We start from the raw sequence: 25,601 nt of genomic DNA on the forward strand, positions 1-25,601 counted from the left end.
CCCCCCCCCCCCCCCCGCGTAGTGTAGACATAGCCTTAGTCTCCTTCCCTTCCTAGCAGCTTCTCTGTTTTCCTACAAACAGGAGACCACTCCCACCACTGCATACAGATATCTTATTGCTCGTTGCCCACCTTACCACTTCTGCCAATACCATCTTTCAGCTGATCAGTGCCATCACCTCCGTGCCAGGCCTTCCCTACATTCCAGTGTGACCCTTTCCCTCTCCCTGATGGTTCTCAGTCTGAGGGAATGGCAAGGAACAAATATCAGGTAGGAAGAGGGTCATACCTCAATTCCCTGTCAATGCCCAGACTGGCACTGCTGTATGGCCAGGCCAGGCCAGCCACTTCAGACGGTGTGGGAGAACAGGCCAAGAAAGGGACCCTCGCAGAGCACACACTACCAGTAGCTCTCTCATACAGACGCAAACCAAGCTCGAGCACCCCTGTTCATCCTAACTGTGGCAGCGTGTCATAGGCAGAAGGCAGCCTCTCAGGTAGGAAGGTCTGAGGCCACTTAGGGCTTCATATGTTAAACACACCATTTTAAATTCCACCCGTTTGTCAATGCCCAGCCTCAGTAGATCCTGGAGCACAAGCCTAGTATGCTGAGGGCAAGAAACTGTACTCATCAAGCAGCCTACCAACATTCTGCACTAGCTGCAGCTTTCCATTACATTTAAGTTCAAGTCCCAAATAAGGTGCATTGCAATATTCAGTCTAGAGATGAGAAGACACAGATCATAGTTAAGGCTACGTTTATGTCACGGAGGTCATGGAATCCAGGACTTCCAGAGACCTCCTTGACATTCTCTGCTTCAGCCCCAGGGGTTGTAGGACTCTGGAGCAGACAGCCAGTGGGGCCCTGGCAGGGTTCCAGCAACAGGCGACAGCAGTGACAAGTGACAGGAAGCCCCCTGCAAAGTTCCAGCAACAGGTGACAGACTTCTGAGGGGCCGGAAGGCGACAGCCTCACGCGGGAGAGAGGGGGACGCCTCAGGCAAGCGACTGGGGTGTCCTATTTTCTCTGTGGGAAATATGGTTACCTTGCAGCTCCCAGCCGCCCTGGGCAGAGGGGAAACCCCACAGCTCCCAGACACCACAGTGGTGGGGGAAACTGCAGCAGCAAAAGTCAGACAGGCCATGGCTTCCCTGAATTATTGTTTATTGCCTGTGACGTGTCCATGACTTTTACTAAAAATAACCGTAACAAAATCTTAGCGTCAATCATAGTGCAAAATCCATATCCAGGAGAGAACACAGCAACCTCACCCAATGCCACTATTTGATCATCTGGAAACAGCTGGTAGTCAAACCAGACTCCAAGTCGTGGACTTTGGTCACAAACGTTGATTGTACACCCTCAGAAGGGCTGAGAGAACCTCACCCAACTACTCTGCTTCTTTCCCCCAGTGATTGAGCTACAGCCATCCATGGTCCAATAGTACCCAGACGCCAGGAAATGCATTTGGCTGCACTCTTCAGATCAGATGAGACAGCAATTTAAACCTGGGCATCGCCAGCATACCGAAAATGCTTCAGCCTATGCCTCCTCACTAATTATCCTCATATATGCACTGAATAAGAGGGGTGACACAGTAGATTCTTCCAATACCCAACACAAGAGTGTCCTTGGAGCAGAATACACCAATCACCAGTTCACACCTTCTAGCCACCGGGGAATTAGCACATTTTCTAAGGGTTAACTATGAAAATGAAAGCAAAAATTCTTTCCCATTTTTAAAAAGTAAATATCTGCAAAAATTCACAAGAAACTGTTGATATGCCCCATCTTCCCAAGAAAGAAGGCTATGGTAGTTCTTTAAGAATTAGTCTCTCTTTGCAGGCTTCCTGGAGGTGATATCTCTGTAGTACCAGTGGCACTAGTTAGAATTCCCTGGACTGACAGAGTATTTCTAGCACTGCCAGAAACGTGCACAACAAGAGCAGTTCCCGTTGGCTCCTTAGGGCCTCTGTACGGTTAAGCAAGAGGGTACTTATCAGGCCAACGGTATGCATCATAAAGCATGCCTCCTGTTCTCTCTGCTGCTTTTGCATCCAAATACCATTCTCTGCTCTCTTTGGTGTCAAAAGGCAATTGGCAGATCTTCAAACTGGGAGCCAGAAGCTGTAGGGGGCAAGGGTTTTATTTTTAATGCTTCAGTCGCTTATTGGCCATTCATTTGCAGTTTACAGACAACTCCAATTAAGGGAGGTAGGTTTGCTCTCAGAAGAGGCGAGATCCATTGGCATTACCCAGTAGGAACCTATGCTATGCTACAGCATTGGTTTTGCTATATAAAGATCAATGGAAACAAGAGTGTGACAGGATCTTATTTTCATTTTTAATATAGTAATGTACTACTGCTAATAAAAAAAGGCAAAAGACAGGTAGGATTCTTTTATGGGAGATGCTTTTAATCACTCTCGACTCTCAAAGAAAGCCTGTGGGAGGAAGAGAAATGTCACTCCAGTCAGAGCATCATTTCCAGCTGCTGGAAATAGGTACAGCCTCCCCTTAACTATAAATATAACAGCCCATACTGTTCTTTACAAGTTTGTAGCTCTGGACTTAGTAATAAAGACAGAATGAGAGGAAGTGTGGTCTAATGGACCAAGCATGGGACTGGAAGCCAGATCATCCTGAGTCCAAATCCTGGCTCTGCCCCTCTGGCTTATCACATGGCCTCCATCAAGTAATTTCACTTTTCTGTACCTCAGTTTCCCCATCCAAAAGAGGGCTAGTTCTTGAACATGTTTGCTATAAGTCACAGCAAAGAGATTCCAACAGAGTTTGTTCCTCCAGCGGTTCACCATTCCCCAGCGAGCTCACCTGCTTAGTCCAAGCAAGTGCAGTACATTCGCACAGCATTTCAAGAGAATGTGGCTGTATCTGTGCGTAGTGGCACCTGTCCCATTTCATCAACCAGTTCCACAGGGCCGATGGATGAAAAGAAGTATACTTCTATTTTTGCAGGCCGACATGCATACACGCACCACGATATTTAATTGTAACTAATGACTTTTTGATGCCTCAGTTTGTAGATGCTCAGCTCGACACACATTGAAGGGGTCTGATTTTTCAGGTAAGTGCTCAGCAGATTACTTTTACAGCACCTCTCTAGTTGTGCCTCATAGCTGTGCATACACAAATTAACACAATATCCATCTTTATATCCAATTTGCATTATGCTCCCTTCAGTTTGTTCAATGGTTTATTTCAGCGATTGTTTTCAACCGTTCTATTTTGCGCACACAGTGTAAGGGACAAAGACCTAAATTCTCTCACAACCATCTGCAGACACCAGAGCAGGAAATAAAACTGTCCCAGCATCCACTGCCTAGAGGCCTGGGGTCCATTATGATGGGCATCAAGCACTTTTGGCAGGCACTTGATGACAGAAGTAAGAAGCCCATTTCGTTTTTTTGTAGGACTGTGTTGTTGCTTCCTTTTCTTGAGCCTCTCCCTGTAGGTTCCAGGCATGGGAGTGGTCCCAAAGGACATGGCTGCATGAAATAGCCCAGATCTCAGTCAACTGCTTGTCCTCTTTCCTACAGTGGACTCCAAGATGGGAAGCAGGAGTTTGTTTATGGAATCTCAGGGGGGAAGGGGGGCGGGCACAGGGAGGAGAGAGAGAAACCAGTGGCTTTTGGTGCAAGCATGAGACTTGCCAACTATGCATGCTTTCATCACCTAGTATCCCTTTTGCAGGAGTTTAGAAGAGGCAGCTGCCTCCCTGCAGTTGCAGCTCTAGCCCTCACTAAATGAGTCCAGTCCTCTATCCCAGGGAATTTAGCATGTGCACACGCTTGCTTACTGACCACCCTCCACTGGGTGAAGTGTTTTTCAGAAGATAAAGCTCCACTGCCCACCCCCAAATTTTTATTGTAAGATAAAAAAAATCCACATCCTAAATTGTTTTATTTTCAATTAGCTGTTTTGTGCCCTGCATGTCTCCTCTGTGGGAGCGGAGTACCAGGCACAGACAAGATCAGTTCAGCACCACTGCAGCTGCTCTGGGGCCTGCATAGAATTGAGCACTGACAAGGGGTAGGGCTGGTGCTCTAAAGCTGTCAGAGCTGACACTGAAAGACAGGTACAAGCACCGTGCTGGGAGGACTAACTGAGCCTAGTACAGCTGCAGGGCCTGTAATTCCCATCCACCCTGGCACTAAACAGTGAGTGGGGAGCATAATTACGGGGAAACGTTACCAGCACATCCCTGTTATTTCAGGTAGCTTAAATTACAAAAAGCATTGCAAAAATGTAACAAAACCGCCAAAACTTGCCACATGGTGCGAGAGTAGGAGGGCCCTGTGTAAATCACAATTTCACAGAGGGCCTGGGATGCATGAAAGTGCCACCAAACCCTGATTTTAAAAAATTAAAAAAAAAATTAAAAAAAATCTTGAAATTGACCAAATTTACTTGTAAAATTCATTCTGTGCAAACTCTTTTGCCATTGTGGTGATTTTTAAAAACAAAATAAAATTACAATTATGATTTACACAGGGCCCTGTGCATGACAAGATCAGGTCTCAGGGCCCAGGATGCTAGGGAACCTACCATTCTCCAGCTGATAGTCTGGGCTGGTTCAGGAAGGGAGCTTTGCTCTAAGCTTTGTCTTCTCTGCTTTCTGTCTGCCATGACCAAAGCAAATGTGCAGCAACGCGCACACCAAGACTTTCTCTCTCTGCCAACTCAACTCCTCCTTCCCCTGGAGGGAAGAAGAAAGTCAATTCATCTGACTCATTTCTTCCTTATTCAGGCCTCCAATGTGGAGCAAGGAGGATAAAGGACTAGCCCTGCTCATCTTGCGCTCCATGGGAAGAGGTTCTAGTGGCAGACACATCCACATTCTCCCATGCCTGGGCTGTGCTCCCTTCCTCTATGGGGAAAGAGGAACCCGCCACCCCTCTCCCAGACTGAGAACAAAGATATAATGCCTGGAGTCCTCCCAGTCCCCTAGGCAAAAGGCTCCACTCCAGCAGCTGACCTGCTGCATGTCAATGCTGATCCTAGAGTGTACAGGTGCATAGGTGCCAATGTAGGAATGTGGCAAGTGGATGCTGGGTCACCCATTGGTGCCTCTCTCTATGTATCTAGGGCAGGTATGGGGCACAGAATTAATACTGTGTCAGCTGAAAGGCAACATGACTATGGGGAACTGGGGGAAAAGTTGTATATGATGGCAGGGGCAAAGGATGTCCCTTTCAACCCTCCCTCCTCCCCCACACACAAAAATTTTTGCTAGAAAGTCCATCCAGAGGTTGTCCTGTCCTTGGGCCAGAGAAGTTACCTGTGCCCAAGCACGAACAAAAGGGAGGTTGGACTGAAGTCCAAAATTGTGAAACCAGCATTTACAGGAAATAAATTTTCTTGGCAGCTTTGAGGAAAATATCAGAAAATGAAAACAAGTCTAAAGCAGTTTATTGCAATTGCGAAACCACTCTCTAGCACCGTCACCACTGCAGGCTCCAGCTCTCTGTTGGTTTTACAAGTGGAGAATTGGTATTTTGCAATCCCATCCTCCAGAGGTGGCTGCCATTAGCAAGAATTTCCTTGTATAACAGTAACAGCCCAGTGCAGTGCAGCCAGTTTCATAGTATCCCATGTGACCCCAGCGATCAGATTACCCCATGAAAGTACCTAGTAAAGAACTGGAACACAAGCCACAAGCTATAAACCTTGTTACATTAACAGACGCTCACTTCCCCCTTCTTTCTTCCTGCTTTCACTGTTTGGAGTCTTTGTTTTTCCAGAGAAAAAGCCCTAGTCATCATTACATAATGCAACAACAAAAACAGCTAAGTAATGGCATCTGATTACATTTTATTAATAAAGCTACGAGGGACATATTATGCAAGTACCTATTTTTAAGGGAGTGGAGTGTGGGGGCATGGCAGATTCTTCCCCCACCTTATAAAAACCTTTATGTCACAGGCTATGTTCAAGCCCCATTCTCTGTCATCTAGTCACTGCTCTGAAACTCCAAGCGAGGCTCCCAGAGGTGAAATTTGAACAGTGAAAGGTGGAAGTGAAACCTAGGCTAGACGGCTTGTATAGCTAACCATCTGGCCACAAGGTTTCCTCTCACTGTAATCTTATCCTGCACAAGGTCTCATGTCTCAGGCTCTCTTCCTAATACAACTGGTACCAATGACCTGGAGCAGAAAGGCTTTATATCCCTTTCCTGGTCTTTTGAGCCATCCAGTTCTCCACAAACCAAGGCCATTGACTATCAAAAGTTAAAAAACAAATAAATTAACATCAAGAGCTGAAAAAAAAAAAAATCTACTTTTCAGTTTTGTGGCAGTTTCTACAGATGTCTCTTGTGAAGTAGCAGAGATATCATTCCAACTTCTAGCCTCATTCACACTCTGCCTGTTCTCTAAAGCAGTGGCTCTCAACCTTTCCAGACTATTGTACCCTTTTCAACAGTCTGATTTGTCTTGCGTACACCCCCACCCCAGTTCCACCTCACTTAAACTACTTACTTACAAAATCAGACATAAAAATACAAAATGTCACTGCACACCATTACTGAAGAATTGCTTGCTTTCCTATTTTTACCAGATAATTATAAAATAAATCAATTGGAATATAAATATTGTACTTACATTTCACTGTATAGTATATACAGCAGTATAAACAAGCCATTGTCTGCATGAAATTTTAGTTTGCACTCACTTCGCTAGTGCTTTTTTTGTAGCCTGTTGTAAAACAAGGCAAATATCTAGATGATGTACCCCCTGGAAGACCTCTGAGTACCCCCAGGGTACGTGTACCCATGGTTGAGAACCACTGATAGATGCGTACTGTATACCCTCAGCTACAGTATGAGGAGTGGCTGTAGTGACACCCATTAGCCATAGTAACCAAGAGCAACACAAAAACTTTCACTTGAATGCAAGTTAACTCCAAGAGGATTCTCTTTCATGCTTTCTTGCTCTACAGAACTCCAGCCTGGTACCCAGACCTGTATACAGCAGATCATTTAATCAAAAGGGCTACCTCATAAAATCCCATCCCACTCACTCCGTTTATTTTGCCCAGGTGCTAGCAAAGAGAAAGCACTGCTCAGATACCGAATTCAGCCAGAAACCCGAAGAGAATTCTTCCAAGCGCCCACATTAAATATTCACAGCAAGATATACATGATATGCTTACAAAAAGAGAGTTTGCAACATAAATAATTTAGGGAAAACATTAGTGCAGCTCTGCTATGCCAGCGCTGCAGAGCTCTGAGAGCGCTCAAGTCTGCAACCCTAAGGCCACCGATTCCTCAGCATTTCATCACCTCCAAACATTTTTAATTGGGCTGACACAAATCCACCTCTCCCATAGCATACAATGATATTTGGTGGTATAAGTAGGGCAGCAGCTTCTAAAAGGCCATCCAGAGGCACAAACAGCTCCAAGTTGTCAAGTGAAATATTTTTGGAGAAGCCTAACTAATTAAGGACCAGACAACATTCTGGGTGCATTTGGAAATGCACTTCAAGTGCTGAATGTACCTAGTACACTCATACAGCATTGAGAGAACAGTGGAGAACAGAGCAAAAGCTGAGAGAGGACACATCTGATGACACACCAAACCCAGAGCAACGCTTCAGACAAGCTGCTAACTTATGATTTCAGGGTTTGTGGGGGCAAGGTTTTCACAGAAACAGCCATTAAGGAATATTGCAAGATGGTTTACCGTATCATCTTGCGCTTAATGGAACAAACATACCGGGCTATGTAACAGTCCTAACATGAAGAGAAGCTATACAATGTAGGATTCTCCAGACAAATGACACTCCCTTCAGTCAGAGCAATGATAATTCTCTCCTATATATCTGATTCCCAAAGGCTTTGCCCAAAATCTTGGACAGATGCGTTCAAATGGACAAGAGCACCGACAAGGTAGCATTAGGAAATCACTGCAATGTATGATCAGACCTAGTTGCAAAGCTTGTCTGCTTCAGTTTCACCATAATTATAAATGTACTAAGTTCACAGCAGGAAAAGAAAATGAATGCATTACCATCTACTTGAAGCTTTCCAGTAGATCCCATTTCACATTAGATTCAAGCATCTTGTTTCATCATCAAAGCCTTTCATCGCTCTGTCCCCTAGTGTGTTTCCTCTTGCCCCACCAATGACGCCAACCTCAAGTATCCATTTGTCAGCTTCTTACACTGACATCTTTATGCTTTCTGCCTTGCTATCCCCTACATCTGAACTGAAGGGCAAAACTACCATCCAATGATCTTTCAATTCCCTCTTTAAGATCCCCCTGCAACTGATACCTAAAAGAAAATCAACCAATTTATGATGTCCAGGTTAAAGGGCAAATGGGGGCAGCTGATATTCTTTATATTTCTAATTATCAAAAACTTTGCACCTGCATTTTTAACCTATATTATATATTTGATATCTCTTTCCCAGCCCTGCATGTGTCACTTGTCTCAGACTACAAGATTCTTGGGGCAGGGACTGGGGCTTCATACGACTTTGTACAATGCCTAATGAGGCTCCATCCCAATCAAGTCCTCCAGGATCTACGGTTATACAAATATTTAATTATGTGAACAGAGCTAATATTGCCCCACAGGGGTCTTGTGAAAGTTAGACCATGTCCACCTCATAAGGCTGTTGTGAAACTGAATTAATAGGTGTTTTGTGATCCTCAGATGGAAGTATAACATGCACAAGGAACCATGCTCTATTTTCTTTCAATTTCTTCATCTCTGCTGCCATTTTGCCCGCTGCCTGTATGAAGCACTACACATCAGTGCTTTACAGAACTGGGTATATTCTACTTCTCGGGTCAAGCATATTGCCAAAGGGTTAAATACACAAAACCACCCCATAGATCAAAGTGACCTTGACTGAGTTGTCAATTATCCCCACCCACAAGCAAATGACTACTGCGGTTAAAGCAACAAAGAAAAAGGAAGTAGAAAGAGTGGTCACATATCCAAGGGCCAGCTGCACACACAGGCCTCTGGCAAGGGAAACATTCTTTAGCAGAAATCAAGAACTAAGACCACAGGTGAGTTGTCATCAGCAACCTATGACTTTGTCTGTGACTAACTTAAAGTACACAGTAAAATGGCGCAAGGTGACAGCCCTACAGCTGTACAGCGTTATGGTTCCTGCCTGGAGTATGCAGCTTCTCTCCAGATAAACTGTACCTGCTCTCTTGCAACAAGTCTTTAATCTGAGCCAAAATCCACTCCACTTCTGAGGAAGAATTACACCATGCTTTGCGGGCCTTTCGTAAGGACTGAAGCTCCTGAAGAACCTGCATAAGAGAGAAAACAATATCAGTAAATATCTTTTGTTGCACGGGAGTCACTGAGAGCAGGAGGCACTACTATAAAGAGCAGATGCATAATCCAGGCATTTCATTCATAACCCTGACAGTGGCTCTCAGAGCTTCCCACTCAACAGCATTATAAAACACTAATACAGAAGTGTTCTGACTAAGGACAGGCCTAAACTGAAAGGGGAGCATGATCAAAGATTCAGAGGCAGGAAACTAGGTACTAGGACTCCCTGGTTCTATCCTCTGCTCTCCAGCAAGTCCATCTCTGTTCCCAAGTGCCCACCTGTAAAATAGATAATGCCTACTTGAGTCAGGATTTTGCCATTAATGTTAAGCACATGGCAGAGACCCAAGTATCAAATCAGCTTAGTGACCTATGCAGCATTCAGGATGCAGTAGCAGTTGGAAAACAGCAAACAAGGTGTCAGGCTACAGCAAGAATAGGAAAGACTAATGCTAGAGACATATGCTGCCACTCTAGAAATCAGCTTCAAACACACACACGTTAGCACAAAGGGGTGCAAGTTACACACTCAGCTAATAGGGACATTCATACCCAGGGCAAGTGGCATTTCCATCACTACCTTGAAGGGTACCAGTAGATGGCACCTTCCGCTTCAGCTGGGAAACCACAGGCATAATGCCAGTGGAGGCTGCAGGGGACGTGACATCACTGAAAGTGTAAGTTTCCCAATGTCTTGGTGACATGCTCTCGCAGTTTTTGTGCATGGAAGGTGCAGAGACTTTTCAGCAGAGGGCCCTCTGCACTGTATTTCACTCCCTTCTGTGGTACATCAGAGTCTTATGGGGAGGGGTGGCTTACTATGCCTTCTGGTTTTAAGTATCTGTGTCAGTGGGTAGAGGGCATTAATTTACTGAGCACTGACATGGTGGGGTTCATCCTGTATGGAAAAGAGACATGGCCATGCACTGCCAAGCTGACAGTGTATATCAGACTCAAACAATACGTACATGATACAGGTAGGTCAACCCTTTGTGTGCTCAGTGATTTTTTCTAAAAAGACATTTCAACACTTGGTGTGTACCACCAACAGGACTTCCTGCAGAATTATGCTCTGAAGAGGCTGATAAATATGGAGAGTTAAGGAGTCCCAAACACAGGGGTAGGCACAGACGTCGCTGTTCATATGATGAGACTGAAGGACACCAGTTAGGCCCTGGAAGAACTTAGAGAACCGTGATTTCATGTGCCTGTCTGAAATTGTGAGTTTAATTTGCCTAGCACAGTTACAATGATGAGGTGCAACAGATGTTTTAGGTAAAAAAAATCAAGTCTGAGATGTGTTCTTAATATCAGGAATCATTAAAATATCTTCAAGCTGGTTACACATGAACATGTGCAGGAATATGCGTCCTTATGTTAGAGTATTTACTAAAGAAACTCACCTAGGCCTGATCTACACTTTCATGTTTTACTGTTATAATCAATTCAGTGATTTTAGATTTACCAGCATAGTTAAAACAGTACAACCTCCCTAGTATTGATAAAATTATACTGATACAAAGATGTCTTATACCAGTATAGCTTGCTGAATGGTAACAGCTATACTAGTATAAAGGCACCTGTACACCAGTATAATTGTACTATAGTTGAACTGTAGTTCAGACAAGCCATTTATAAAACTAGTTAATTTCCAAAATTTAACATTTCAAATAAAACTGGTCTTGATTCTAGAGATCTATACCTGTTTTTATGTCTACAGACATCCACTGTTCCCATGTATGGACCTTAAAGAGCAAGTCATTGGCATTTTACAGTCTCTAAAATGCGAAATCAGACTGTACATTTTATCAACAGCAGCTAATTCAAGAATATCGCCAGTTCAGTGATGTAAGAACCATTTGTATCCCGTGCAATATTTAAAACCAATCTCAGATACAATTAGGATTACTTCATAAATTAATCAAGTTAGTTCACACCACCTCTGAACTGTTGGATGGAAATCTTGTAGAGATATTAATAATAATCTCACTCTTCTGTTACCTGTGTATTGCTTCCACAGAGTTTAACAGTGTGAAAAGTTATAACTTGCCATTGATCACTTCTATTGTTCATTATATGTATTCCCTTCACCATGAAAACACTTACCAAACATATCACATATGAGTGTAAGAACAGTTTAGCTTATAAAGTTGTAGAACAGCATATTGCACAGTCACTCATATCAGACCAATGTTAAAGGTGTCAAATATGTTCATCAGAAACCTTTAGGCCTGTATTAAACTTAGTTTTGATTAGTGTTATTAAACACATGATTTTTTTTTAAATTAGCAACATATCAAATCTCTAAATATAAAGTAGAAAAGGTCTGAAGTAAACTTATCTGGCTTCAGGATCAACAAAACTCCAGGTAAAATGAAGTTTGTGAGCTAATCAGGTGTTGGGATGAGATGGGGATTAAAGCCAGAGACTGGGACTCAGGACTCCTGGGTTTTAATCCCAACTTTGCCTCCAATTCTCTGATGGGTTCCAAAGAAATCATTTAGCCTCTCTGGAGCAGTTTCCCCTATACTTTTAAAATGATAATTTGCTTATTGTATTGTAAAGTCTCAATGTTTGTAAAGTTCTTCAACACTCCTTAATTCAATGTGTCATTATATACATGCAAATTATTACTATCCTCTATATACCAAGCCTGTGAAACATTCTAAAACTATAAGCCACATGTAATTGCTTCTATGAAAGTCTGCTCACTCCATCCGGAACTTGCTTAGTCAAGTTCCAGTAATTGCTTCTTGGATTTGCGGTGATGAAGTCATGCCTCATTCAGTGTGGTTTTGATTGCAAAGGATTTTCCCCTTGAATATTCTAGGATATCTGGGCACTAGGGTAAGAGCAGAGGAAGGAGAGACAATAAAAGAGGGGCTGGGGGATTTTATCCATGATGAATCAATTGTTTTAAAAAACAAAACTTTAAAGAAAAAAGGTATTTGGAAGTTTTCCCCTCCTACACAGAGCAACTACTGTCAGGACACAATAAATAACTTTGGGCAGACTATTAAAAAAAAACCCACACACAAAACAAAAGACCCCTGAGTTATTGGAACAGTCACTTCCTGTTGTGCTCCAGAAAAGGGTGGGAGTGCCTGAACTTTCCAAAAAATGACGTGTAAGGCCCATTTATTACCTGTCCCATCATTGCAATGTATATATTTAATGTCTGGTTAAATTAGGCCATGTTTTTATTAACAGTTTATTTGTAATGAGAAAGAATGGGAGATAAGAGAGGTTTTGAGGATCCCAATACTGAAGAATTGCATTGCTAGATGTGATTTATTTGTTCCAGAATGGAGCCAATACAGGAAACTATTCCCCGCATCTGACCTTCCTCCCCAAACCCTTTTTGTAAGAAATATATAAATATTCCCCAGCAGATATGTAGCAATGATTTTGCAGTAAACCAACCTATGCGCTGAGACCGCACAGTTACACCTATTGATTTATAATTCAGATCATATATTTAACATAACAATCCAATAGATAAAAAATGAACAGGGCAAAAAAAGAAGCATTCAAATAGGAGTTTTACAGAGATCCTGTCCATGGATCTCTAACACTGTTTGGTGGGCATAATTCTCAAAATGCTATAGTCAATATATTAAAAATGAGAGGAAAATGTTCATATCATTTATGCCACTGAAGATTTATTTTCCAGCACACAGCTACATTCCCACAGCCTTTCCCATACTTAATAAGCACAGATTGGAAAGAACACCGTACTTAAGAGATGTCCGACAAAAAGGCCGGTACACGGGATAGCATGAGCGGAGGGTATGGTTTCAGAAGCAGAGCATGCTAAAGGGTTTATTTAGTTAGTTGATATCAATAGCAGGGCATTTACACATGGTCATCCATGCATGCCATTTTGATGAAATAAAGTTGCTTTTCTTTTGCAGCTGACACAGAACTAAGGGAGGGAAGGGGGGATTTTTAAATGCACAAATGGGAATTAAGTGCCCAATATCTATTATCTTTCAATGAGAATTGGGTGCCTTTATTGCCCTTTGTGCCTCTGAAAATCTCACACCAGATTTAGGGAATTGCTAAGAGACAATTGTCCAGCCAATAAAACATTATATATACACACACCTGTCAACTTGAAATCTAGCCAATGAGTTAAAAAGTATATCCAGATCATACACCAGCTCCTTCCCTTCCACTGCCAGTTTATGTACTTTTATAATCACAATTTCCTATTAATTAAATATCAATCAGCTTCTAAAGGCTTAAAGTCCAATAATTAAAAGTAATTGTTAAGCACCCTTCAGGAATAGAAAGGCACAGGATTTGCAGAGACAGGTTAGGGGCTATTACATATAAACACAAACAACCATGCTGCAATGTGTAATCATATCAGAAGCCATAAGAAGCCCACATTTCTTGCTCTCTGCAGTGAATCCATGACTGCTTTGCTTTGATGAATCATACAAGACAGTACCAGGAGAGAAAAGAGCACAGCCAGGCTCCATAACAGAGAGCTCTCTCAATCAGCAATGCTCACAGCCCCATCTACAGGCCATTGGATGAACTGCTATGCCACTGACAACATAGTGCCTTCACACTTTAGATTAGAAATGGAACTTCTGAAACTGGCAAAAATCACCTAAGTTTCACTCTGCTATTACTAGCAGGACTGCAAAGCAGCATGGACAGAAGCATCAGAAGTACTCCTATGCAGGTTTTTCCCCCAGGATGATTTAAAAATTGCTGGGGAGAAAAAAAAGAGATTCCTATAATTACATGTAAGGCTAAGATTTTGTCACGGTTATTTTTAATAAGAGTCACAGACAAGTCACAGGCAATAAACCATAATTCACGGAAGCCGTGACCTGTCTGTGTTTTTTGCTGCTGTGGCTCTATGATTCCCCCCCCGCCACTGTGGTGGCTGGGAACTGTGAGGTTCCTCCTCTGCCTGCGGCAGCTGGAAGCTGCACGGGAGGCCCCCTCCGTTCACGGCGGCTGGGAGTTGCAGGGTGACCATATTTCCCAAAGAGAAAACGGGACACCCCCAGCCACTTGCCTGAGGTGTCCCCCTTCTTTCCCCCTGTGCGAGGCTATCGCCCGTCACTGGAACCCCAAAGAGGGCCTCCTCAAGAGTCTGTCACCTGTCGCTGGAAACTTGCAGGGGGCCCCCTGTCGCTGCTGTCACCTGTCGCTGGAACCCTGCCAGGGCCCGCTGGCTTCCAGCTCCAGAGTGCCTCAGCCCCTGGGGCTGAAGCAGAGAATGTCATGGAGGTCTCTGGAAGTCATGGATTCCGTGACCTCCATGACATAAACCAAACCATAATTATATGTGAACTGAAACTTCTGATATAATAAACTAGCCAATCTTGCACCCAAATATTCCAAGTCAGGCCTTGCAAGGTATGTCAGTTTCTCAGTCTTTCCATAAGATTTGTGATAAAAGCACAGAAGCAGTTGCACAGCAGGGAAAGAAGCAGCACTTGAAGAGTTAATCAAATTGCACTTACCCCAAACTGCTGATTTTTGTAGGACACCAGCAGCTCTCTGACTTTCTCTAGAAATAAATACAATTACATGGTTTAAACAACAGGTAATGAGGAGCTAATATAATTCCCATTTCACACAGAGAAATGGAACCTTCCTATCTTTAAGGAACTAGTGAGCTATCCTCTCCAAACTGACCCCCTTGGGCAAGCCATTTACATACTGTTCAATGCTTACTCAAGGCCTAAGACAGTGAAATGCAGAGATTACATAAATCCATACCTGGCAATTCTTTGATTATACTAGATTAGCAGTTCTCAGTCTCTTCAGTTCAATACAGGCATTGCCACACTGGATCAGACCAGTGGTCCACCTAGTCCACTATTTTGTCTCCAGCAGTGACCACTTCCAGATGCTACAGAGGAAGGTGCAAGAAACTCTATCATAAACAACTACGACATAAGCTGCCCATAGGAAGAGATGTCTTCTATACCTGACAGTTAGTAGTTATCTTGTGCCTTAAAGCATGAGGGTTTCTAGCCCTTATAATTTTGTTTTAAGTCCTATGTAATGCAACTTTGGATGTTATAAACATACAATCCTTTTTGTACTCCTACTAAACTCTTGACATCGAGGATATATTGTGGCAACAAATTCCACAGGCCAATTATGTAAGTCAAATAGTATTTCTTTTCATCAGTTTTAAATGTTTGTCTACCTCTGGACCTCTTCTGTTTCTATTGTATCTCTGAGACAAGATGACCAGAAATGAAGATCGTGTTCTGGCTGAAGATGTAACAGTTCTTCCAAAGTGAATTACCCTGCATTTGTTATCACTGAGTTTTATCTGCCATCGGGCTGCCCAATCACCTGGCTTTGATTAGATCTTCTTGGAATTCTTCAAAGTATTTTCTAGTTTTAACTATCTTAAATAATTTAATCATATTAGGACATGTCTACACTAGAAACGTGAGTCAACCTATTAGGTCAACTTTCAACCACCGCAGTAATCGCTACTATGTCCACACTGCCCTTCTCCTGTCGGTGGTGTGCATCCTCATCAGGTGTTTTTCCACCAACTTAAGAGGAACATGTAGCTTCCTACTGGGAACCCAGCAGCTGCCCGGAGGCTCCTGGCTCCCCATTGGGGGGGAAGGCAGGGGAGGAGGGTAGCCAGGCTCCCAGCAGCAGGGAGCCTCCTTGCAGCACCAGGGAGTGGGAAACCTCCAGCAGAAGCCTGGCTGGCAGTAGGGAGCCGGGTGGGCACAGCTTGGCATGAAGCAGGGAGCCCAGGCAGCTGCTAGGCTGGGAGCAGGGAGCAGCCAGGCTCCAAGTGGGAAGCAGGCGGGCACATGGAGCCGTGAAATTGACAAGAATGACAGCCAATAGCCCATGTAAGTTATGCAGTGTCTACATGGACACTGCATCGCCCTAACTACACAGACATAAGCCCTAGGCCTCTCGTGGAGGTGAAGTTATGATGGTGGTGTAGTAGAGCACTTACATAAGCAGGAGCAAGGCTGTAGCGTGTATACTGACATAATTAGGTCGACATAAGCTGCCTTACGTCAACCTAACTCTGTAGCGTAGACCAAGCCTGAGTCTCAAAGCATAAGACGTTGGCTCCTTCAGCCAATACCCTCTGTCTCCTGGTCACTTTACACACACAAAACCACCAAGTAATGTAGACTAGGTTCACAACTGAGAGGCAGGGTCTGAAAGAAGACCAACTGATAAAAAAAAAAAAAAAAATCAAAGGCGAGAAGGGACTATTATGTTCATTTAGTCTGACCTCCCGTATTAACACAGGTCATAAAACTTCACCCAGTAATTCCTGCATCAAGCCCCTAACTTCTGGTTGAGAGAGCATCTGTCCAAAGCTCTATTGGATTGTGACCCCTAGATTCAATTTCATGCAGAGATTGATATATTGATAAACCCTGCGCCCAACATTCTTCCTCTTAACCTAGTTTTTTCAGGAGGCATTAGAATGATTCTGCTGAGAGAACTGCTTCTACCTTTTCAGCTACTATTCACTACTCAACACTTCCCAGACCTATAACACTGTTCAATTACACAAAACTGCTACTGATCCAGATCTCTTTTCAGAAGGCAGAAGAGCTGATTCAACAGAAGATGGAGCTGGACCAGGCTGAACAGCATGTGTCTGCAGATAAGCAGGAAAATGCAGAAGAGAGATAGGATTATAGCTGAAATGGACTAAAAATTCCTTCTTTAGAGAGGTGACTTGGCCAGCTGGAAGGCTCAGTCTAACACTCCACTTAAGTCAACAGTTAGACACAGGACTAGAAAAAAAGAATTAGAGTGACAGACAACTGAGGTGCATCTGATCTGCTGGTGTCCTCTCTCTTTGAAGGTGTCTCCTGCTACTAAGAGGATTGATGACATATACTTGGGGCCTGATTTTTTTTTATTTTAAATAGAATGGACTCCTATTTTGCACTCAATTTTATTGGGGCCAACTGACATCACTTAAAAGATTATCTGATCGTGCCCACTCAATAAAAAGACACTGCAGAGACCCCTGGACTAAATAGGTGATCTAGACTTTTCAGGAGTGTAGTGGGGAGAATGGCATTAGAGTGGAATTTGGAATTAACCCTTAGATTTACAGTCAGGGGTTGAAACCTGGTTTGATTCCAACCTAATACATATTACCCTTATGGTACTGGGGTTTCCACTGCTAAGAACAGTGTTTGTGCTGAAATCCAGACAGCTGGTATGAAAAAAGTCAGACCCACCAAGAACCATCAAAGCCCCAAGCAGCAATTGTACCACCTGTGCTAAGGGAGTGTAACAGGATGGCCCACCCCTTTAAGGTCCAGGAGGCCCAGGGCTGCCAGCCCCGTTTAATTAGCCCCGCCCTCCCACACCTGAGCTGGGTGTAGGACTTAAAAGGAAGAAGCCCAGCAGTTATGGGCTGATTGTAGAGGACAGCAGAGTCACAGAAGTGGAGTGAACTCCTGTGGTAAGTCCCTGGAACAGGGGGCTGGCTTCAGGGAGACAGAGAAATGGGGAGCTGAAGAGAAATCTAAGAGGGACAAGAGGTTCAAGGTTTTTTTGGGGGGTGCAAGGTTCTTTGTAGCATTTAATTTAGTATGTAACTTTGGATTTCTACTGAAGAACCCAAACAGAAGCCCTGAAACTTGCTATTTTGTGAAAGAAGGGTATGATTCTATTAAAATCTGGTTTGATTTGGAAGGACTTTGTGCTGGCCCAGAGCTAAGCTGGGCAAAAGGACTTTGAAGAAGCCATGTGGCAGAAGCCAGCTTGGGGCCTGGCCACTTACAGCTGGACTTTGATACCCCAGAAGGGCACTGAACTTTTAAGTGACCTGGCTGGAGGATCAGGTCATGGAAGACCCAGATAGAGACTGGTCATCACAGACCAATTAAGTGACTAAGGGGAAAGCCCAGCAACCCCACACCTCATTACAAGGAGGTGCCAGCTGGTGAGTAACTTCTGTGCATGGGATGCTTGCTCTGGGGGTGGAAGCCTATAACAGGGAGTATATCCATCAAGTGGCAGTAGCAGCAATGCTTGTGTTCTTTAAGCTCCCAGCTACTAGAAGAAGACAGTGATCTAACTCAGATACCTCTGTCACTGTTTCCCAGACACCCACCATGAAGCTCCTTGTGTTTCTGATAGCCTGGTGGTTGTGGGCTCTGAGCCTCCTCTGAGTCACTGTCCACCTCTGTCTCGGTTGCTGCAGTCTCCACCTCCTCATTTTCCTCTTCTTCACATTCTCTAGCCAGACTATTACCCAGTTGACGGCTCCAGTATGTCCGCCGTAGCCACTCCAGCACCACATCACAACCTGAAGGCAAACACAGCAACACACACCTTTGTTCCCTCTCTTTATCCCAGAGAAATTCACTATTTATTAGAATAGAGCAAGCATTTGCTTAATCTGCACTAGTGACTAAGATCTTTTTGAGAGCTACTTAATTCAGAGATGAAATAATACAAATGCTATGGATAATGTGACCTGCTGCTAAGAAAGGAAGTGTCTTCTGACTGGACAGCCAAGACACAAAGACAGCCCCGGGGTTTGTGTCAGCTGTCACCTTGTTAGATTCTAAACCTGGATGATTTCAGTCCAAGCACTGGAAGTTTTGAAAACTGATCAGATTCTTGTACTGTGCCCATCACTGTAGTATTCAAGCACCTAATTATAGTGTTTGTTACCTACGCAAAGACTATAACCACTTGTAAGAATTCAGTATCCACTCCAGATTAGACCAGTAGTTCTCAACCTTTTTGGGCTCAAGATCCATTTGTAAGTGTTTATGGCCAGTTGTGACCCAGTAAATAGTCTGGGGGTGGAGGCCCTGGGGTGGTTTTAGTCAGGCCCTGCCCTCCTGGAGGGGTGTATCCTGCCCAGCACTCACTCCACAGTGGCAGCTCCTGTGCTGTGGGGCTGGCTGGGCTTGGCTCTCCGCTCTAGGCTTTGGAACCTTGGGGGTTGCAGCACTGCTCAGATTTGGCCCCATCCCCCTGACTGGACCAAATTTGTGTGAGTGGAGTTGTAACCTGGCTCATGGAGTTGCAGTGCCACTCACTCAAATATGGTCTACCTAGACTGCTGTCGTCATGATGGCTGGGCCAGACCCGAGTGGTGCTAGGACCCCAGAGGTTGCAGTGCCTGGAGCAGGGAGGTGAGCCCAGCCAGCCTGTGGGACAGGAGCTGCCACCTGACCTTTAGAAACATTCTGGTGACCCAATTTAGGGTCCTGACCCAAAGGTTGAGAAACCCTGGATTAGATAACTTGTCTTCTAGCAAAAATCCCTTTCTATCTAGCACCTCAATAATTAAACCAAAATTTGCAGACTTGGATACATACACTTAGGCACTCAGGCTGCTTATGCAGAGGTGCTGAAAATCCAACTTCAGTAAGACTGGAAGTGGGTGCCGCCAATTCTGAGCACCTCTGAAATCAGAGCTCTTAATCTAAGTCCCTCAATTTAAGTGCTAGAATTTGAACACACAAGTCTGACAATCTTGTTTTAAATCTATTAATTTCTGCTTTACAGGAGTAATCCCAGCACCCTTGCCCCACTCAGTCTGTCAGGGATGGCAGACAGAAGGAGTTCAGGGGCACCTACAACATGATACCCAGTTTTCAGTTACCATAAAATGGTGCCAGCTACATTTGTCATTCCTTCCCTTAAAACCAATGGATCCGTAGTCCTTTCCCTCTCTTCCTCCACATCCATTTCAGTTGGCTTGAGGCTTTTCAGTTTGATTCTTATCTTGAGTTTTAGATCCCCCTTTCTCTTCTCTCAAAACAGGACGCTTAGGAGGGAAAGGGCCTGCCTCCTTCATTCCCTCAGTCTCTTGACCTCTTTCCCCTTCTGTGATCCTTTCACTCACACCACTCTGCTGTCCCCAGCCTAAGGCCTCATTTCCCCTTTAGCAGGGTAACCCTCTGTAGCATCCCACTTCACAGATTCTCCTCTCTCTTCCCCCCCCACCCCAGCGACTGCCCCCCTCCAGTCACAGGCATGCCTGTCACATTCATCTGGCAAGGCCCTCCTTGCCAAGCCCTCTGGGGCTGCTGCCACATCTGTCTCTACATTGACCTCTCCTGGGAGTTTATGGATCTGCTCTCTGCTACCATGGAGACAGCAAACCCATGTCCAACAGCACCACTTAGTGGAATACTGAGAACAACCAGCAGCTCCCAGAAACATAAAGGCTCCTTAGGCACAGAGTATGCCTGTGTGTACCTGGCTCTCACCTTTTTGGCAGGCAACTAGCTGAGGCAGTTTCCCATGGGTCAGATCATGGCGAAGGTTCACAATCCAAATTGGGATGTTCATCTTAGAAAGAACCACAAAATTACTACACAAGGCATTGCATTTAATCACAGCCAGACATGCAGGCAAACAGCCACCTAGACAAGACAGAACTCAAGAGTAAAAAACCCCTCCCAGCTAGTGACATTCTCCTATGCAACCCTGGCTGCCTGGAACAGCCTTCCTGCATCTCTGCCTCATGAACTCTTCAGTTCATTATGAGCCTCAGCTGAAGATATGTCTCCCGTACCTTCACCTCACCATTTCTCCCCCTCTACTTTTCTTGTGACTTTAAAGGGACACAGCCATTTCTAAATCTAGTCCGAGTTAGACGTAACTTCAGATCATACACCAGCCCCAAGTACCAGTTTGTTTTTACTTATTTACATATTTATTTTGTAAGTATTTTTCCTCTCCCCCCCCACACTTTGTTAGAGACCAACCCCAGCAACAGGGGACGGTCACTGACTGAGAGAAAAACAGTAAAAACTGACTGCACAAAATACACTGCAAGCAATTCTCCCCTCCCTCATCTTTCCAGTCTCAAGATTGAATGTTACATGCAACAATGGTAGGTAACACTTTTCAGACAGAAGTGTGATTTACACCAGGGTCCCTTTAATTACATAACTTCATCCTGTGAAATCTTTTGAGTCAGTTTGTTTTAAAGACATTACAGCATATTCTAGTCAACTCTGACTTCCCTTAAGAATAAGATCTGAGGGGGCAGGGAGTTGAGTATTTTGATGCTTGTTTGGGTAATGGAGACATTTTATTCTGTCCCCGAAAATTAGTGGTACAGAACCATGAAAGTTAAATATCAAACAGACATTGGCCCTGTGCACAAGGCAGGGTGGTGCCTATAGTGTAGTCTCAGAACTGACCAGACAAGCATTTAACTGACACTTTCATCCCTTCCCCTGGAAATTGTTCAATAATAGGAAGGACATCACTACCACAGGAGTTCTCTTGCCATTCAGCTCAAGTTTCTTTTGCTTAGTTTGATCCCATTACTACAGCTGGATCCTGAGCTTTTGTATTCAGGATGAGGGGGAAGAAGATCCACTTCTCTCCTTTGAAGCTATCCACTTCAAAAGGAGACAGAACACTGCCACACCACTGTTGCGCAGGGATTATGGCTGTATTAGCCATTGCCCTCGAGTGAGATTTCAACACTGGGCTTAAAGTCCAAAGGATTTTATACTAGCCCTTTCTAGCCACAGCTCAATATCCAAGAGATTCAAGTACATATTTTTTGGGGGGGGGAGAGGGAGGGGAAGGGGAGGCGGGAAGAAGAGGTGCTACATATGTGTCAGGGAAATCTTTACATTCAAAGCAGTGTGTCTTCTTAGGACTAGGTTCTCCTTGCTCCACAAACAATATTCATGAAAATAATTGCATTTATTAATCCTAACCAATTCAAATTCAAACAAAACCAATGTTTTAGACCTAAACTATCTTGAGTTACGATAACATTTCCTAAAATCCACCCTAATCTGAGCAATTGATTTAAATTAAAGTATTTTAAATCACCACACACAAAACCTTGCTTTAAATAATTTTTTAGTTTATTTTCCTAAAGAAAGATTGACTTTCACTGTCTGGTAACCATGAAAACGTTGATTTACAACTAAATATAATCTTTACACTACATTTGGTGCTTTTCTCCCCCCCCCCCTCTACCGAGGAGGTTATATCCTTCCTCAGACACTAAATGGTTTTAGCTGGCAACAAGTAGCTAAACATTTTAACATATAACAGAAAAACATCACTGACAATTAGACACCAACATGTATGTTGTCTACATGCACATGTAAACCAGCAAAGAACTCTATCAAAAGTACCTCTTTAGCTAGTCGTCTCAGGGGAATGTTGACAATTTTCTGCTTCCGCTCTGTGATTAGATTCACAAACCTGGGCGGAGGTTACAAGCAAGAGAAGAGTATTTCAAAGATTAAAAACAGCTATCAGAAACTCTGACACTCATGGGGGGAGTTAACCCACACATTCAACTGGGCTATTGCTGTCAGGGAACTACACAATGGAAATGCTCAAGAGCATACTGCACTCCCCCAGAGTCTATCCTTTTCCAACTGTGCAAAGACCTTTTAGTCTTACCTCACAAGAGCCAGACCATATGACAGGACCAGTTCATGAGATCTCATGTTGCCAGATGTATCCAGGATTTTACAGCGAATCAGATCTGCAGTGCAATCCACAGCTAAAGGCATTCTGTGCCCATACCTAGAGATAGGGAAAGCATGATAAACATTCTTATACCAGTCCCATTTTAAAAAAAAAAAGAGGGGGGGAACTGCAAGAAGTTTGTTGCCTTGAGGTCTTCCTGCTGGATTCATATCCTAGTCCAGGGGTCTTAAACATGCAGCCCACGGGGTTATTTTCTGCAGCCCGCGAGCCCCTTGCAGCGCCTCCCCCCCCCCCCACCGTCCCCCAGTGTTTACCTAGAGCGGCTCCAGCCGGACGTGCACCGGGGGCAGGGCAGGCTGCCTGCCCTGCGCCACTCTGGGAAGAGGCTGGAACATGGGGAAGGGGGGGGGGGGCGGAGGGGCTGTGTGTTGCTGTTGCTTCGGGCAGCGCCCCCAGCAGCTCCAGTGGGCCAGGAACGGGAAACTGCGGCCAATGGGAGCTGCTGGGGGCGGTGCCTGAAGCAACAGCAACACACAGCCCCTCCGCCCCACGTTCCAGCCTCTTCCCGGAGTAGGGCAGACAGGCAGGCAGGGAGCCTGCCCTGCCCCCGGTACGCACCGGGCCAGATCCTGCCCCTCCGAACCCCTCCTGCAGCCAAACCCCCTGTTCTGAGCCCCCTGCTGCACCCCAACCCCCTGCCCTGAGCCCCCTGCCGCACCCTGACCTGGACCCCCTGCCACACCCCACACCACTCCTGCATCCCAACCTACTGCCCAGAGCCCCCTGCTATACCCCTCCTGCACCCCACACCCCAGCTCCCTGCCCTGAGCCCCCCACCACACCCCTCCTGCACCCCCTGGGGGCATGGAGGGAGCAGAGTTGGGGGGATTTCAGGGAAGGGGTGAGAAGAGGGAGGGCCTCATGGAAGGGGTGGAGTGGGGGCAGGGCCAAGGGTGGTGGGGGTGGGAGGTGTCAGTAATGCAGCCCTCGGGCCAATGTACTAGTCCTCATGTGGCCCTCATGGTCATTTGAGTTTGAGACTCCTGTCCTAGTCCATGTGAAATATTAGTTCACAGCACAAAATCACTGAACATTCGCCTTAGCAGGTCTCTGCTTATGAGCAGAATAAAAGACAAGGGCTGCATGGCGATGCCGTGACACTGAGGGTTTGGGCGAGTCATGGCTCTCAGCACCCCGACTATACACATTATTCCAGCACCCCTGGACCGGGCCGCAAGTGCAAGGCGCCCTCAGCCAGGGCTGGCCCCGGCTGTCCAGCTCTGCTACGGCCCGGCCCGGCCCCGCCTGACAGGCTCCCCTGGGGCACTCTGGAGACAGCCCCTCCCCCCGCGCCCCTCACCTGCTCCGCCAGCCCGACACCCGGTCCAGCGCGTCCCGCTGCAGCCGGCAGTCCCCGCAGTACAGCCCCACCATCACCTGGTCCCACTCGGCCTTGCTCCTCCAGGCCACCACACTCCGCCGCGGCGGGCGCTTCCCGCGGGCCCCGCTCCCCGCCATGCCGCGCGCCCGGAGCCCCCCGCAGCCGGCCAGCCTTTCCGCGGGGCCGAGGCCCGGGCCAATCAAAGCGCAGACGGCCGTGAGCTTCCGCCCGCTTCCATTGGCTGCTCCACCGAGCACGTGGCTGAGGGAGGGTCTTAGCGCTGGGCTGAGGGGGCGGGCGCGTGCGTGCTCCGCAGCAGCCCGCCGTACAGCGTTCCCTAGCAACCAAGCGCCCGACTGGTCCCGCCCCCAGTCTCCACTTGTGCTGGTGCACCGAGCGCGGCACGGGCTCCCCCCCAGAGCCTCCACCCCGCGCGTGTCCTTCTCAACCCGGCCCTCTAGGTCCGGTTCAGCCCCCCCACCCTGCCGCCCCAACGGCCTCTTTCCCTCCCCTGGCTGTCTGCCTCCAGTTGACTGGAGTTCCCCCCGCGAGTTTTGAACCAGCAGCCGGGAGCTCCTCTCCCCACCCCCCGCTCGTCGGCCTCCCCTCACTGGCTGGGGAGCGATTCCCCCCTCCCCTGCTGGGAGCGATTCCCCCCATCTTCCCTTCCTAGCGGGGAGCATCCTGGTCTCCCCCCACTTCAGCAGGGCTGCTGTCTGGTGTTTCCTTGGTCCCTTCCTGCCCCAATCAGTTATACCAGCTCCCAAAGTGGCATCCTACTGCTAGCAGGATCATAGTCAAATAGCTTCATCTCCTGGCTCCAAGCTGAAAAGTACTCACACACTTACCCTGTTTTGCTGGCCAGATCCCAGCCCATACCCATTCCTTGGCCCCCCTCTCTGCTACTTGGCTCAGTTGGGGGGGTGACACATTGGCGGGGGAGCGGTGATGCTAGGCGGCTTGGGCAAGCACAGCTCGGGCAAGTGGCAATGCCAGACAGCTTGAGCCCGCTTCGTGCATCCTGTTTTCAGTTTAGAGAAATATGGTCACCCCAACTCTTTGGATTTCAGATGGGTGTCGCAGCATATCAAGTTCCTTGAAATAAATTTTAAACTGGGTTTACACAGAGCCTCAGGAGCTCGTGTTGACTCCAAGGCCTCCCTTTATTCCATGTCTAGCAAAGTGGTAGGTCAGCATGGCTTGTTGAAAGTAAACTACTTTGCAACAGAATGAAAATTATCATTATCAGTTGTGCAATTTTCTTGTTCTGTTTCTTTTGCAGGGTAGTTGCACCTTCAACTGGATAAAATTAGCTCATGTGAAAGTGAAAATATTTTGCCTTGACAGAGGTTTAGATGTACTTAATATCAGGTTAGACAATTCATCACATCTTTTAAATCCTAGTCTAGACAAAACCTAAAAATCAGACATGACACAAGGTGGGTGAGGTAATATGTTTTATTGGA

The 25,601-nt window shown here is 45.7% G+C and overlaps 1 protein-coding gene across 1 annotated transcript in view; it reads right to left on the bottom strand.

Moving 5' to 3' along the window:
- Positions 1 to 24,292, bottom strand: part of LAS1L (LAS1 like, ribosome biogenesis factor) — a 51,364-nt gene extending 27,072 nt beyond the window's left edge. Inside the window, exons 1-7 of the mRNA XM_024197325.3 lie at positions 24,115 to 24,292; positions 22,725 to 22,850; positions 22,451 to 22,520; positions 20,549 to 20,630; positions 18,430 to 18,624; positions 14,810 to 14,856; positions 9,183 to 9,292 (exon numbers count right to left, since the gene is read on the bottom strand). Of these exons, the coding sequence (XP_024053093.2) occupies positions 9,183 to 9,292; positions 14,810 to 14,856; positions 18,430 to 18,624; positions 20,549 to 20,630; positions 22,451 to 22,520; positions 22,725 to 22,850; positions 24,115 to 24,272 (788 nt within the window). The 5' untranslated portion in view covers positions 24,273 to 24,292. The remainder of the gene's footprint in view (positions 1 to 9,182; positions 9,293 to 14,809; positions 14,857 to 18,429; positions 18,625 to 20,548; positions 20,631 to 22,450; positions 22,521 to 22,724; positions 22,851 to 24,114) is intronic.
- Between the last annotated feature and the right edge of the window lie 1,309 nt (positions 24,293 to 25,601).

The sequence above is a fragment of the Terrapene carolina genome, unplaced genomic scaffold (genome assembly GCF_002925995.2).
Source record: "Terrapene carolina triunguis isolate 2854851 unplaced genomic scaffold, T_m_triunguis-2.0 Scaffold131, whole genome shotgun sequence".
Lineage (NCBI taxonomy): Eukaryota > Metazoa > Chordata > Testudines > Emydidae > Terrapene > Terrapene triunguis.